Raw genomic sequence first — 15,101 nt, 5'->3', positions numbered from 1 at the left:
ACTGTATACAAAAGCTAAACCTAGTTTTCAAGGCTTTTTGATTACAAAAAGTTCACTTTCATCAAAGTGTACAAGAAAACAACCCTCGACTCCCTCCATGTACCCACTAAGCATGTTCTGAGTTAGTTTTTGATCTCTGTGTTAGGTTTTTAATCATCGCTTTCAGGTGTTATTGAATACAAATTTATGTTTATTTTGCAAATTATAGCTCCCATGGTTCTCTGGGAAAAATATAAAGCAGGGTGGGCCTTTCAGATTGGGCTACTGAGTGCCCCCAGTTTCATAATGGGAGTTAGTCCATGCTCATGAAACCCAGTTTAAAAAAAAACAACTCAAGGCTTTAAGAAAAAGGGGCACCAACCTCATGGTGGCTGTGTCTGTCTTATATATGCAGCATATATGTGCACAAGTTTAGTTACAGCAGTATTTCTGAATAAATTATTTAAACTGAAAAACACCTGAAAAGATTTACAACTTTTCCTCCTGATGACATAAATATCAATTTCCCCCAAAAATGAATTTAAAATCCTTGCGTGATTATTAAAAGAAGTCCAAAAATGTAAGCATAACCACACATTATACACACTATCACACAAGGACAACTCTGACCCATGTTAGAAATGAAGTGATCGCTCATTAACAATGCAGATGCATGGGCATTTAAATCACGTGAACACAATTAGAAAAAAAGTGCTTTAACCCATTCAGCTTGTGTCCTAAACATATCCACTTTCATGACTGTTAAGTCAATCCGTTTTGGTAGTGGTAGACAATGTGCAACCTTTGCAAAGTGACAGTCAAGTTTAAGACTCAGGCATAATTGCTTCCCATGTCCAAGTGTGGAGTCTCTCTCTCGCTGTGAGAAGTTAGTGCAGCAGGCAAGTGAAAGAGAAGGGGGTATGAACTCTGTTAGATCTGCAGAGGGGGAGGCAGAAGCAGCGAGGCTCACCTCGCCATAAGTACTGGAGGAGTGGGACTGTACTTACTATCCCTGGGAATTTAGGGCTCTCTGCGGGGTTGTGGTTAAAGTTGCCGCTCAGGCTAGTGGAGACTGTGTGCGGCTTCTTGAAAGTAAGACCCATGGCATCCATAGACTGGCTTCTGCTGCGCATCACCCTCTACAGAGAGATGAGGAGGAGGAGATACATTCAGATGGTGCTGACCTCTCTGACCCCTCGGTATCACTTAACAGGCCAAGAGGAGCCTGGGGGCTGTCCCTGAACACTGACCACTACAGGCAGAGAGCACTGGCCAGATTCTAATTCTAACAGACAAGAAAGCGACAGAGAACACTAGTATGCTTTAGTGCCTGAAGGAGGTTCAGATGAGTCATTTTTTATCTAGGTAGGTGATAAGAGAAGAGAGTGGAAAGTAGAAGGGCCAAGTGGCTCACAGATGTCTGACCACACTGAGTCTAATCAGAGCCAGAAGAAGTTTAAAGCCCAGTGCACCTTTTTACAAACGTGAAATAATGTGGAGAGGCAGAGGCGTCTGATGATGAAAGGAAATTATCCGTTCCATCCACATTCCCCAAATTATGACACATGAAGATGATAGGACCATATAGATACGTGAGCGGTGGCACTGAAACGCGGTGAATCACAAAACAGCTATAAAGCATGAAGAAGAAAAGCTGGGAAGCAGAGAGCGGTATGTTCCAGGAGGACAGAGCAGCAGAGCATCTCTTCATTCAGATACAGATTAAGAAAAAGATTCTACAGCTCAGTCTGCATATAGACAAGAACAGAAGAGAAATACTGCCAGAGAGAAGTCACGCTCATGTTCACATAAAAAAAAACATCTCTCGACAGGTAACAATGAATACTAATTAGAGATGCCCCTTTACAGGCTAATAATAAAATGTAATTTAATACTACAAGTTTGACATTTTTGAGAAATATACTGATTGGGAGTTAGATCAGAAAATCAGTATCAGTCTCAAATCTGTCTGCAGTATAAAGTCACAGCTAGCAGTGGGTTATCTCAGATCAGCATAAAGGCTAGAAACAAAGAGCATACAGGCACCTCTAAAACTTACTAATTAATACATTATCCAAGGGCAGAAATCGCTGGTTTTGTAGGGAATAAAATGACTGATTTGTCTGAGAATACTGTTTGCCTCTGAGGCAGGTGGAGCTTCTCTCTTTTATCAGTGTTTTTGCTAAGCTAAGCTGCTGAGCTTGAATTTAAATTATGTAAATAAGAAAGCTCCTTTTGTTTTGCTTGTGCAAGTAAAACATAAAACCCTAGTTCCTAAAACAAGACTTTGAATATGCAAACTAGCTTCAACTTTTTCTTTCTGAGAGTTCCAGTGAAGCTGTCGACCTGAAGCTCCAGCCTCTGCTTCTGCTTTTCCAGTTACCTTAAAAGACTCAAAGAAGCCTCCTCCTCCAGCATTCCCATTTTCCAGCTTGTCGTCCTCTCCTCCAACACCCATTATGGCCTGGCTGTTTAAGTGGAGCTCCTCATAAAGAGTCTCCAACAAGGCCGATCGTGTTCTCTCCTGTCGCATATGCACACACACGCGCGCGCACACACACACACACACACACATAAATGAGGCAGAGGGAAGTAAATAAAATTTTTAAGGCTGTCAAAAGATGTAAAATGTTTTAAGTCTTTCTTAAAAACTTACCTCCAATTTGGCAAATTTCTCAGCTTTGTAGCAGGCATATTCTGCATTGATTAGCTTAGTAAAAAGGAATTCATGGAATTCGGGGCCCTGCATAAAAGGATTAGAGAGGTAAGGCATCTTCTCGGAAACTAAAAGATGATCAGTGAGGTCAAAGATCTTCATCTTCTTACTTTTTTAAAGATAGCAGGGTTTGGGAGGGCGGGGCCAAAGAAAGGTACATCATCCCGTGCTGTAACTGACACCTAGAAAGAAAGATAAAGATGAAGTGCAATAAATGCTTTCAGGAGAAAATGTCAGAAAGGAGAGGAAGCGGGTTACCTTGTAGAGAACATTGTCGGAGCAGGGGTTGACCACTTGGACTACAATGTAAGCGTGGAGAAAGTTGGAGGCGATCATGTCTGGTACAAAGGGAGTATTTTCTTCTTGGAAAACGATGGCGACAATGTCATTTCCTATGTGTCTTTTTCTCTGCAACTGCAACACAACAGCCCAACAGCAACTTAGTTTTATATATAAATATATATACATATTTTAAATAAAAGGGTGTAAATGATTATTTTCTCATAACAACTGGCACAATGAAAGGAGACAAATGCCAAGCATTAGATGAAATGTATGAACAAAGTTAATGCTCCCTGGAACTCCCTCCCTGGAAAAACAACTCACTACAATAGATAGAGATCTATTGTGGTTTTTCTACGGATTACTGTTAATATCATATTACTGATAACACAAAGCTAGCTAACCAGGAATATTTCCAACTGAAAACATCTAAAAGGATTATGTGGGATGACAATTACACAGCATTTGCGTTAAAAAAGAAAAGACTACACAAATGTCTTTAATTTCTAGCACCAAATAAAGGCAAAGTCTGAATCTTTACACTACTAAGTCTATGAAACACCACCAGGGAGTGCTGTTTCCCCGATGACAACCTCCACAGAAACAGTTTGCTCAAAGTAGCCCATATGTAGCACTCACTGCTGCAGGAGATGCTGAACATACAGGCATTGGTCTTATCTCTGTTTGTGGATGGCTTGATAGTAAATGATAGCATTTTTCATCTTGCAATCCTCAGTTTTTGTGTGAGATAAAAGAGAAAAAAAGTTGCTGCGTGAGCTTTAAATCACTTCGAGGGATGAGTGCTGCTCACAGACGCAGACACCAAAGCATTCGCTGAAGTAATATATCTCAAATACCAGGGAGTTGTTGTTTTGGTTTTTTTTTTTTGTAATTTTATACTGCAGGCTTTTTGCACAACAGTGATGCACATATGCAAAATATGGTTCTGTGATGCCCAGAGGGAACCTGCCTAACCATCCTTTGAATCATAAAAGGTGTGTTAGTCTGGTATTGCATTACAGTACCTGCTGGGTGTCCCCCTCTGTGTAAGGCAGCTTTGTGGACACATGAAACATGACCTCTTTGTTGCGGTAGTTGCAGTAGACAGATTCTGTGCCAGTCTGCCCGTGGGTCACATCTAACCCTCCGCGGAAACTGCAAGCACACAGAACCATGTCTAGGAGGATATTCTCCACCATCACTGCAGCAGCGTCACCACCTTTCATGTAGCTAGTCTGATGTAAATTGTAGTGGCATTATGATATGAAATATTAGATGGGGGATATCGAATGCTTTCAAACCAGGACTTTACCCTTTAAAGTTATGCAGCTCAATTTTCTCTCCGAGAAACTCCAGGAATTCTACAAAGGCAGGGCTCTCTTCGTTGTTGCCAAACAGCTCTTCCTCTGAAGTCTGTAACAAATAAAATTAATTTTAAAAATAAATAAACGAGCTAGCTTTTTGCACAACGATGAGAACAGTTTGTATGAGTACTGCATAGTTTGCAGATGGGTGCCTAATGACAATGACGATATCTGAGAAGAAAAGGGAAAACTAATTATGGTAAGGTAAAATTGTTTTTGCTAAATAGTCAGCAGTGGCACAGTGAGAGCTGTATGTTGCAAGTGTTATTTTTTTCTGGAACAGATCACTGGGGTCAGTAACTAGAAGCGAGAGAACGTGTATCCAGTGTGTGTTTTGCACTTTTGTTCAGACACGGTGCATTTGCATTTGAGATAGCAGAGGTTGTACCAATTAATTACAAAAGTAGGTAGAACATTTGAAATAAGGCTTTAGGAAACATTATGATTGTGATGGACTGCTGATTATCAATTGTCAGTAACTAGAGTGATGATCTGAATAAAAATGCCTCCTTTAAAACAAAGGAATGCTAACAATACCTGGGACAAGGTCCCACAGCTCATTTCACTATTTATGATTTGCTTTCTCTGTGCAGTGTGCCTCTCGTGCCTTTCTCCACTTAGCATCCCTCCTGAATGTAAGAGGGTCTTTTCTATCTTTGTGAGAAGGCCAATTAGATCATTTAACATGTTTAACAATACATTTCAATTTCTATAGTATTTGCAAAATCAAAAGAAAAGATTTCTACACAATGATGTCTCGATTTAAAGATATAAAAGCACTCAACACCTCTTTTGCCACCCCACATAGTAAACAAGAGGGCTGTGATTGCCTCAGAAAATGAGAGGGTGTGCTGAAGGCAGCCACAATGACTGGGCTTAAGTGAAAGCCATAATTAAGACCACAGAGGACCAAGTATAATAAGCTTCCTTAAAAATGGATGCAAGTACTTCTACAGCACTACTTTTGCACCTGATCACATCCAGGCTTTATTGCTTACCTGTCCAAACGTTTGATAGATGACTCCAAACTTAAAATTGTTGCTTATCACATGTTCATCGAAAGTGACAATAAGTCTTGAAGCCTGCAAAAATCACAGATATAATGTTAAAGAAGATGTATATGGCTATATTTAATTATATTTATCTGCATATATTATTTATTTCTCCCGTGTATACAAGATGTTTTTTTTTCTTTTCTTTTCTCTCTCTTGTTTTTCTTTTGCTAACATGCTTCAGTGCAAAGGTTGATAAAAACCTCAATCCCATTCAAAGATGTACTGAAAAGTTTGACTGAAGGTAATATGAGACTTGCAGTATATTATTAAATATGAAATTCCATCATTTCCTCTTCAACTGTAGGATATTGCTTAAAGCAGCTGTGAAAAAATCTAACCAGATGCTGAAAGCTCATAGTTCTGGGCCTAGAAAGAAAACCCTGAAAATCTGTGATCCAGAACTTACTTTGGGATAAAGGACAGGATAAAAGCGGTCCACGTTGACCTCTTCGCAGACAAGCTTGAATTTAAAAAAGCCGTGGGAAATAATGTCAGAATGTGCTGGAAGTGTCACAGCAGCTTATCTTTAGACAAAAAAATATAAAAATGGCTTCTTACCTTGGCCATTTGGACCACATTTGGAAACTCTGTCAGACAGGAAATGGGGATCACATCATGGTAGGTTTTCAGCTTGGTCCTGATGAAGCCATAAAGGAATTAGTGTGGGTTTTATAGCCATATAACACGAAGCAGCGTTTCTCAGAATCTATCAGTTGGTGTGGAGATGATCCGGTACGGACCATGATCAAAGCTCCCCACCCTTGCCTCTCTTTGCCTTCTCTCCCTTTCACCATCTCCACCCACTAACTGGCCTAAATAGTCCATCTGTTACTCTTCTGTGGAAATGACAGAGCTGTTGACACTCTTGCTGGCTTTACAACTCTTACGATAACACCCCGGGCGGATGTGTGTGTCCAGTCAATGCTGGGCAATTTAGGGGGAAAAAAATTACTCCGTAGCTAGAGCTTGTTGTTCACAAAAGAGGCAAAATCTTACACATTAATTACTTCAGATTATGAAGTAACCAGGCAGACTTAAATTGTTGATTTTCTCAGACAATTGGGCAACATTGTACTGAACCCTGCATGAAAATTAAGCGTTACCTGAGCATTAGACGCAGATGTTCCTGGTCACCGATCACCTCGTATTTTAGGGAGAACACCAGATGTCCAAGGACACTGTCCACTGAATAGTAATTAAAGTGTTCCTAAGGGCACAGCATACATTAGTACCACCATTAGTATCTGTCATAAAGAGGCACACATGTGCACAACACGGGTAAATGTGCTTCAGTTCATTCATTTCCTGTCTGAGTTCCTTTGTTTACTCGTCCTCTGCTACATGCAACCAATTTTGTATGTGTTTGCAAGAACACTTGCAAAGTGTAATGCATCTTCATTAGCCGTAGTGTGTGAGGTGCCTAATTGTGAGGCAGGCTTACTGTTTGTACTTTATTATGCAGAGATTGGCTTATTTCCTATTTTTCCAATTACTGTAATGAAGAAGAAGTAATGTGAAATATTTCATGACAGCAATGAGACTCATTTGAAGACGAAGGAAGTTGTTATAATGAGAACATGACATGAACATGACTTTGGCAATATCACTGTGGAAGAAAACAAATCTCTGAAAATATTGTAGTAATTTAACTAAGTAACTTACTACAGTTATTAATGTTCTCATTAATTGTAATTTTAACCATGAAATAGAAGAAAATTTGACTAATATAATGGGGGAGCAATGGGGGAGATATTTAAAATGCATTCAGCTAAATATAATCTATCAGGGACATCAAAATGTCACAGATGATATGGTTAAAAACTATGCTAAATATGGTAACTTACTCAGTTAAGTAGGTTTAAAATAGAGCTGCAGAAGAGGCAATACAAGGGGAGCCCTTAGCCAGGACTGCAAATCAGCAAATGCAAAGCTGATTTAACTTAATATGCATACTACAGTTTACTTGTCAGCAGCTCCATGTGTTTCTGTCATGTACAGAGTAGCGAACCTTGCCCAGGAAATGTTTCCTGAAGAGCGTAGCCAGGGTGTTACATTCCAGCTTGGTCCGAGTGTTCGGGGACAGAGGCTGGAGAGGCTCCATGTCTCCAGCCTGGGTAAGCTCATGGTTGGTCCCTTCAATCCAGTAGCCCCCAAACTGTGGCAGGAGGATAAGAGGAAAGGGGCTCTTTCTCCCCAGCACCTGTTTCAATAAAAAATAGCAATGAAACACAAAGTTACGTCTCAGAGATAGACAATGAACTAAAAATTTGACTTGAGAAAAAATTAAAAAATTAAATTTTTTTTAAATTAAAATGAGATTAGATTAGCCTGAGTATTTACTAGTTTAATAAGAATGCTCGTAAAATTTCTGATCACAGCTTGTCTGTTGAGGCTTAAATGAACATTTTATTGAGACTTTGGATGTCTACAACACTGAGTCAACTGCTTTCAATATTTCTATGTTTTTATTGGAATAAAATAATAATAGTAACAATAATACTGCAACACAGCTTCGTACCTCATGGACACTTGGGTACGGTATGTAATCCTCCTCAGTCTGAAAAAAAAAAAAAAGTGCTTTGTTTCCTCATCGAAGAAGGACAATAACAACAAAATAATAACGACTTTACATTCCCAAAGGACACTGTTTCAGAGTAATTGCATAACAGTTATGCAATGAAAATCTGTTTAGCAATGACACAGAAATCAGCCAACAATGCACACCTTAATGAAAGTAATACTATTTGGCACACTGGTGGTATAAAATGCTTCATCACTTTATAATTATAATGTGTTCAAAAGCCCCTTTCAGAACTTTAGTCTACAGAGCTTAGCATCCCACTTGCTTGTTCCTGTATGGAACATGGGTGTTTCAGTGCATTATGAAGAACACATTGTAATACTGAATGCTGAAATAATTGCCATGTCTGTCAGAGTAAGATAAGGTGGAGCAGCCGTGGACAGTGAGAATGAATAATTTGTTTTGCTACATGAAGAGTTATACCTTAAGAGGCGGAGGAAAGGTGCACCTCTGCTCATCCATCCTGTTCCCCTGTAAGAGAAGCAGGTTAGAAAAGGAAACCAAAAAGAGTGGAGGGTCACACAAAGTGGCACGGAAAAGTCCACAAATACCTAAAGTCAAGCACAAAACCAATCTATGAACACAAACTGTGACATAAACAAAAGGCAAAAAAAAGAAGATCAAACTCATTATGTAACAGCTCAGTTTTCCCCAGAGATGTGCAGCAGGCAACAAAGCAAAGTCAAAAAAGGGACAGATGGAAAAATACAGAAAGAGATCCATTACGTTCCTCAGAGTGAGGAGAGTGAAAGACGTTACAGACGTGACAGGGAACTCTATTAAAAACACTGCAGAAACGTGTGAATAAGAGTCTTGGGGTTAAAAAGATTTATAAGTGACAGTCGTACAACTGCACATGGGGTGTGTCTGTACGTGAAAAGAGAGTGAGGAGGATCGATGCAGAAAAAGAGATGCAGTGTTACTAAATCAAGGCTAGATGATGGCGCCGACCATCATGGAAGACGATGCAGTCATCAATACACTGTCCGACAGTGGAAATACACAATCCTGCGTCACGTCCCATGCAAAAGAAGAATTACTGCCAAACATGAAAGATAGTGAAGCACCATTGTGACTGCAATTCATGTTTTTTTAAAAGGAGATAAATGTGCATTTAAAAAAATAATGCACAGATGTTCTATTTTAAAACACGTCTTGTCATTGGGAAAGCATGAATACAGAAAACATCCTTCCAGAGTCTTCGGAAACCAGGAAATAGATTCTGAGGTGAGATAATGAGCTTATAGTTCGGCAAGCCAAAGTTTCAACCAGAACGTTAACAAAGACGCTGAGACAAACACATTGACAACACTCCTCTGAAAATACTCAAAATCTCTCTCATGTTCAGAGAGATTATGAGTACTGCAGCAAAGTAGAGCCAAAGTGTTGCAGAGTTAGGAAGAGACACTGGCTGGTTAGTTGCTTATTGAGCACAGCTTAGTGAGCCAAGACAAAATACAGAGATGCGATCTTTTATCATCTTACCTGCATCTTTTCAATCATTTCAAATAAATCTGGGGTCTGGAGAGAGGAGAGTAAGATTCAATGTTTAGGCTTCTTTGTCTTGAGTGCAGAGGTTAGTTTGCCTTTGACAGGTGTTAGTGAAGGTTCGCTGAGTTCAACACTTTAAAATCATCACACTCCATCCAGTGACAGAAAAAAACATCTCTGGAACACCGCCTTTACATGGTTATTGTTAGGGTGTCAGATCTCACTGCTATATTTGCAATACTGCATGATGGAATTACATTAAGTCAAGATAATGTGTGTGCAACATTCTATGCACTGCTTATTACACATGAAAAAAATCCTGGTATGTGCATTTGTGCCAATACAGAAAGTGATGCTCTTTATGTTTCAGAGCGCTCTATTCACTCTTTACAACTGTTAATAACCCCAAATCTTTCAAAACAAAAATCCAAATAGACTTTTTAAAACTTTTAGAGGGCAGGAGGTTTATATAGTCAACATTTTACGTCTACAGTTAAGGTCTCTGAAAAGCCCTCAAAAAGTATAATAATGCAACAGTCTTCTGAAAGATGCCAGAAATGCCTTAAAATTAACTAATTAGGTGTTATTTGACACAAACCTGACATGGTTAGGAATGTGTTTGAGCTGTTAAAGGCATGAGGACAAACTGACCTTAAAAGAAGCGTTAAAGTTTACATTTAGGAAAGCCTACAGTAGAGCAGATGTCGTAAAGCTGGTAAATTACACATTCTTAGCCAGCTGTTCCCACCACTTTTAAAACAGCCAACGTCTAAGCTCATATTTATTTTAATAAACATGTTACCTTATTGTAGAACATGATCTTGTCACATCTCACCGTCACGTGTGACCGACAGGAAAATGAAAAATCGACCCCTTTCTTTAGAACGAACCACAGTTTGTCTGGGCATCACATTCCAAATTGGCATATGTCATGTGAGCATAATGACAATAAATATTGCAAAAATGATGATGAAACACAATTGTCCGTGGACATATTGGTTTTCGGTAATTAAGTAAAAGGCTGAAAAGTTCAGCCAGTAAAGCCTGACAAAGTCAAACACTTTGTGTACAGAGCAATCGTGTCTTGGCTTTCAGTGTGACTGTGAGTAAAGTCCTCCACCATGTGCAAACAATAGTCTGCCACAAACCCTGAAAGTAAATAGCTCTGGGTTTAGCCAGAGATTCCCATATGGAAAACAAATGCAAATATTATGTCCAATAAGACTTATAAATTTACTATGATTTATTCATAAAAGTGGGACCTTTCGCATTATACTTATGGAACATAAAAATAAGTATAACTTGAATAGGAATTATATTACTTTCAATAAATAGTGTGAGAAGTAAGTGTTATAAGACTCATAAATCTATACACATAAGATTGATTATGAGTATGAGAACAATGGGACCTGCAATGCTTTGCTAGATATTATCTTTGGGCTTGAACAAAAACAAGTGTGCTATAAATGTCTCTCTCTCTCATATATCTATCTATATATATATATATATATATATATATATATATATATATATATATATATGGTAAATGGCCTGTATTTATATAGTGCTTTACTAGTCCCGATTACAAGGCGAACTCCCAACTCTTGAGCCACGATCGCCATATATAGAGAGATATGTCATTAGTTTGGAGTGACTGTCCGTGCCTTAACTTAAAGGTGTCCTCTCCACTTTGTCTGTCATTTGTTGATGTTTTGTATGCAGCATGTTCCTAAAATAAAGCTACTTACATTGCTGGGTTTCTTCCAGTGTGCCTTTGTCACCGTTGGAGCATAGTTGTGTTTGTCAATATTTTTAGCCATTTTTAATTCTCCTTGACAAAAAGTCCTGCAGCTTCAAAGATGTCCCAGTGTCACTGACTTCAGCAGATTTGGATTAAACGCTCCATGACTGCTGTGCCTTTCTGAAATGGCAAAATCCTAGCTGCATCACCGCTGTTTGCAAGCATCACTGACAAAGTGTTGGATCAGACAAAGTTGGTGACAAGATCCACAGACTCTCCCAGTGTGTGCTCTGAGCATACAAGATTATCTGCAAGTTTATGTCTCAGGTTGCAGGCAAACCTGCTATTGCTTAAAGCTGAGAAGTAATCCTCTGACTGAAGCTGGAGGTGTATAGCCTTCTGCTGATCCCTCTTTGTCACTCTCTATCTCTCAAAAGCATTACAGGAAGAACTCCAAATTTTATACCAACCACCTCTGTCTTTACTATTATCTGTATCCTGGCTTAGGCTGACAGGTGGCAAGAGGTGGAGTCCAACCGTTCTACGGTCACAGACAACAGCTGCAACTATGTCCTGTTTACAGATCACCTATTACACTAGAATCAGGATATAGCATAAAGTAGATGTTAGAAAACGAAAAGGAACAATCTTTTGATGAAAAACAAGACATCTAATTTTTGCAGAAATTGACAAAGAGGAGGCGATGAGGGGATCCCCAGGGAGTCAAGCTAGCACACACAGTGCAGGTGTAGAGCTCAGACCTTTCATTATGAGAGCTAATAGGATCGCCATTATGACAAGAGACAAATTAAACACGCATGGCTTCCTCTTGCTCCTCTTGACTTATCAGCTGCAACGCCGTACATCCTCGCAGAGCTCATTAAAACTTCAACCAGCTCCATGAAGTGGATCAGATGGATACACGTGAATGTGAAATTCACATGAAGTCTGGTTCTTTGTTCTGCATTTTCATTTCAGGGCCATTAAAGATATTTCCCGACATCTCAAATTTACAGAGCTCTGTAATAAGTCACCCTGACTGCTGTAACAAATCAGTAAAAAAGGTTGTAAATGACAAGAAACATGTTTTCATTAGAAAGCTCACCCACAATTACTCACGCAACCCTTTCCAAGAGCAGTGGACAACACTTCATGATTATTTCAACACTTGGTTTTGGTATACTAATACACTTATTTCTTTAAGCGCTACGGTTCTGGTGAGTAGGATGTTTCAGTTAGTTTTGTTTTGTTTTTTTTATCGCTGCCATTTCTGCCACCAAAATTTGAAAATTATAATTTTTTGAGTTTTGCATTACATCTCTAAGAAATCTGCAAGATTATTAATAGGACAGTTCAGTTTAAATCAGGCAATGGCCATAGAGCTGATGGGGTTAATTGCAGATTGACCTGCTTTTCGCAGGGCTCTAATTAAAGTGATACACTCCTCGGAGTCTTGCTCCACTGAGCCCTTGTTGTACTACAGCACACCACATTACCACGCTGTCCCTAAAAATCTTTCCATGCTTTCCCTTTTTCTACTTTTTCCTCAATTAAAATGTGCAAAAAGGGGAAAATGACATAAACCAGAGTTGCTATCCTTAAATGTCTAAGTGTCAAACAAAATGTTTGACTAACTGGTAAGTGTGTTTTACCTACAGATGGTGCATGCTGCAAAATAAGGAATGATGGTTTCAGCAATCCAATCTCTGAATTCCTGAATTCTTAATCCCTTTCTCTTCCTACTCTCCCTGCTTTCCCCAGATGAAGGCAGATTGTGAGAACTGTAAGCCCGTTCCAAAGTGTGAGGGATCTTTTGAAAGCAATCCGACACGAGTGACACTGTTCCTGTCGTTTAATCACCGAGGAGCTAGGAGCTATTCAGTTTCTAAGATCCCAAAATATCTCTGCCAGGTTTTCACATCAATCACAGAAGTGCTAAAGGTAAGCATAAAGATTCTGACAGCAAAATAGATTTGCTACGGACGTGACAGTCAAAACAGATTTATTGAAATTATTTCCTCCTATTTCATTTTCACTTTTGGCCCTTTTTCCTACACCTTCAATAACAGCAATTTAGTGTTTCCTCAAACCATTTTTGCTGAAAGAAAGAATATTAGTTCTAGTATAGCTGACTCATGAAGGCAAAAAAATGCTTTAGTGAACAGGAGGCAAGCTGAATGTGGTGAATCTGAAAATGACATGACAGCTAATAAACCGCAGGCATTAAAGAAATGGAAGAGCACAAATCTTCACACTGAAGCTTAGCCTAATGAAAACCCAGAGGAAAATAAGCAAGGCTCAGGAAAGCATAAAACAACTGTGTAATAATTGAGCCCCACTCAGTGTTATCATGCATAATTGACATTCCAATTAGGTTACACCTCATGGATGATGATGGGGCATGAAGAAGCTAGTGTTTTGATTTAAAAATGACTCATTCAGACTTTGATTTGTTTGCTCTGATGGAATCAGGCTTGTTAGGCTTCAATTTAAAAATGGTCAGCATCCGGCTGACAATTTCCTTCTAAAAATAGATTTCTATTAATTGAATCAGTCAAACATAATCATCCAGACACAGAGCTCTGTGTGCTTTAATACCACAAGTTACAGTTAAGGAAGCAAGGACAGAAATCAAAGTAACACGCCATGAAACTGGGTCTAATACATCACAAGAGATTAAATACCGATAGAACACTGAGCAAGTGTGGAGACAAGATCAGCTGAGACATGTTAAAAAGATCAAAGAATGAGGGGGTCACACAGAGGTCTTTAATATAGGTCAGCGGTCAAAGTGCAAACTCAATTTCCCCAGTCCTACCTTTTGAAATGGTGAGGCGGTGAATGGGAGCTTAGGATGGAGCAGCTGGGGCTCTAGAGTTGCAGAAATTCGGGGGTCACTCCCATCTTGTTTCCTAAAATCAGACAGATGGAAGAGAACATTCAGTCAGAAAAGGTCGCCCAGTTTGAGATCAAGCAAGAGGACAACAAAAGGTAATGCCTCAGGAAATGTTGTTGATCTCTTTAGGCAAGAAAAAAAAAGTCGTATGGAGTGTACGAGGTACTTGTAGTGGTGTAAAGTCACCTTTTTGAAATTAGGTTACTGTTACATGTGAAGCACATTCCAACCTGACAACAAAATAAGGTCTAATTTACATAACAAAGTAATAATACATCAGTTTTTAATTGATATTAAATTTCAAAATCCTGTTTTCCAACTGTTTTTTTTGATCTGCAGCGTCATAGTCATCGAGGTTTAAATCTGTTGAACCGTATCAAATTTTATAGCTAAGTTACATCTGACACAAACCCCATGATTTCTTTGCTGTTTATGGTATAAGAAACAATAACTTCCAAAAGACTTCACCTTTTCTTTTATCACACAATCTATCTCACAGACACCTCAGGGGTCTCAGGGAACAAGACCAATACTTTCACATTTATCAAAACAAAAGCATCTCTAATCCAGAAGAACAACACACTGAACAATACTAATGTGACACATCTTTTGTCCTAAACTCAATATCTCTACCAGAACAGTTTTCTCTCAGCATGATGACTGATCAATACCTCTGATGAATATGGTGCTGTATTGACACCGACAACTGGTCAGTTTCCACAGCAGCCTTTTAATTTCTGCAATTTATTTCAGTCGCTTTCATATGCATACAGCGATTAATCATCACAGAAGAACATCTGAACTGATCACGAATCAGCGATAATATCATGAATTATGTGTATGTCTGCCGGCGATTATTAAAGTAGGATACGGCAGCTACGATGAAATATGTTCAGGGTGCGGCGTACCCCTGCAGCCGAAAGGCACGACACTCCGCAAGCAGAGAAGTATTACTCTACACCCTCAACAACTCCAGGGGACAAAATGGAACGCTCT

At 39.1% G+C, this 15,101-nt stretch overlaps 1 protein-coding gene across 17 annotated transcripts in view; it reads right to left on the bottom strand.

Annotated features, from left to right (window-relative positions):
* Positions 1-15,101, bottom strand: part of rap1gapa (RAP1 GTPase activating protein a) — a 57,135-nt gene that overhangs the window by 5,297 nt on the left and 36,737 nt on the right. For 5 of the 17 annotated variants that reach the window (XM_085146329.1, XM_085146313.1, XM_085146318.1 and 2 more), the window contains 16 exons: positions 14,028-14,121; positions 9,463-9,498; positions 8,401-8,448; positions 7,915-7,953; positions 7,405-7,596; positions 6,500-6,603; positions 5,955-6,033; positions 5,803-5,856; positions 5,340-5,423; positions 4,290-4,390; positions 4,003-4,132; positions 2,954-3,109; positions 2,806-2,877; positions 2,636-2,722; positions 2,363-2,503; positions 987-1,118 (listed from right to left, as the gene is read on the bottom strand). In XM_085146329.1, the coding sequence (XP_085002455.1) occupies positions 987-1,118; positions 2,363-2,503; positions 2,636-2,722; positions 2,806-2,877; positions 2,954-3,109; positions 4,003-4,132; positions 4,290-4,390; positions 5,340-5,423; positions 5,803-5,856; positions 5,955-6,033; positions 6,500-6,603; positions 7,405-7,596; positions 7,915-7,953; positions 8,401-8,448; positions 9,463-9,480 (1,437 nt within the window). In that variant the 5' untranslated portion in view covers positions 9,481-9,498; positions 14,028-14,121. Of the gene's footprint in view, positions 1-986; positions 1,119-2,362; positions 2,504-2,635; positions 2,723-2,805; positions 2,878-2,953; positions 3,110-4,002; positions 4,133-4,289; positions 4,391-5,339; positions 5,424-5,802; positions 5,857-5,954; positions 6,034-6,499; positions 6,604-7,404; positions 7,597-7,914; positions 7,954-8,400; positions 11,003-11,216; positions 14,122-15,101 lie in introns of those variants that run through there. The other 12 variants (XM_085146315.1, XM_085146317.1, XM_085146325.1 and 9 more) reach the window with 8 other exon arrangements.

This window comes from Neolamprologus multifasciatus, chromosome 20, assembly GCF_963576455.1.
Source record: "Neolamprologus multifasciatus chromosome 20, fNeoMul1.2, whole genome shotgun sequence".
Taxonomy (NCBI): domain Eukaryota; kingdom Metazoa; phylum Chordata; class Actinopteri; order Cichliformes; family Cichlidae; genus Neolamprologus; species Neolamprologus multifasciatus.
The sequence above is the reverse complement of the archived record's forward strand: the minus strand, read 5'-3'. Positions and strand labels throughout refer to the sequence as shown.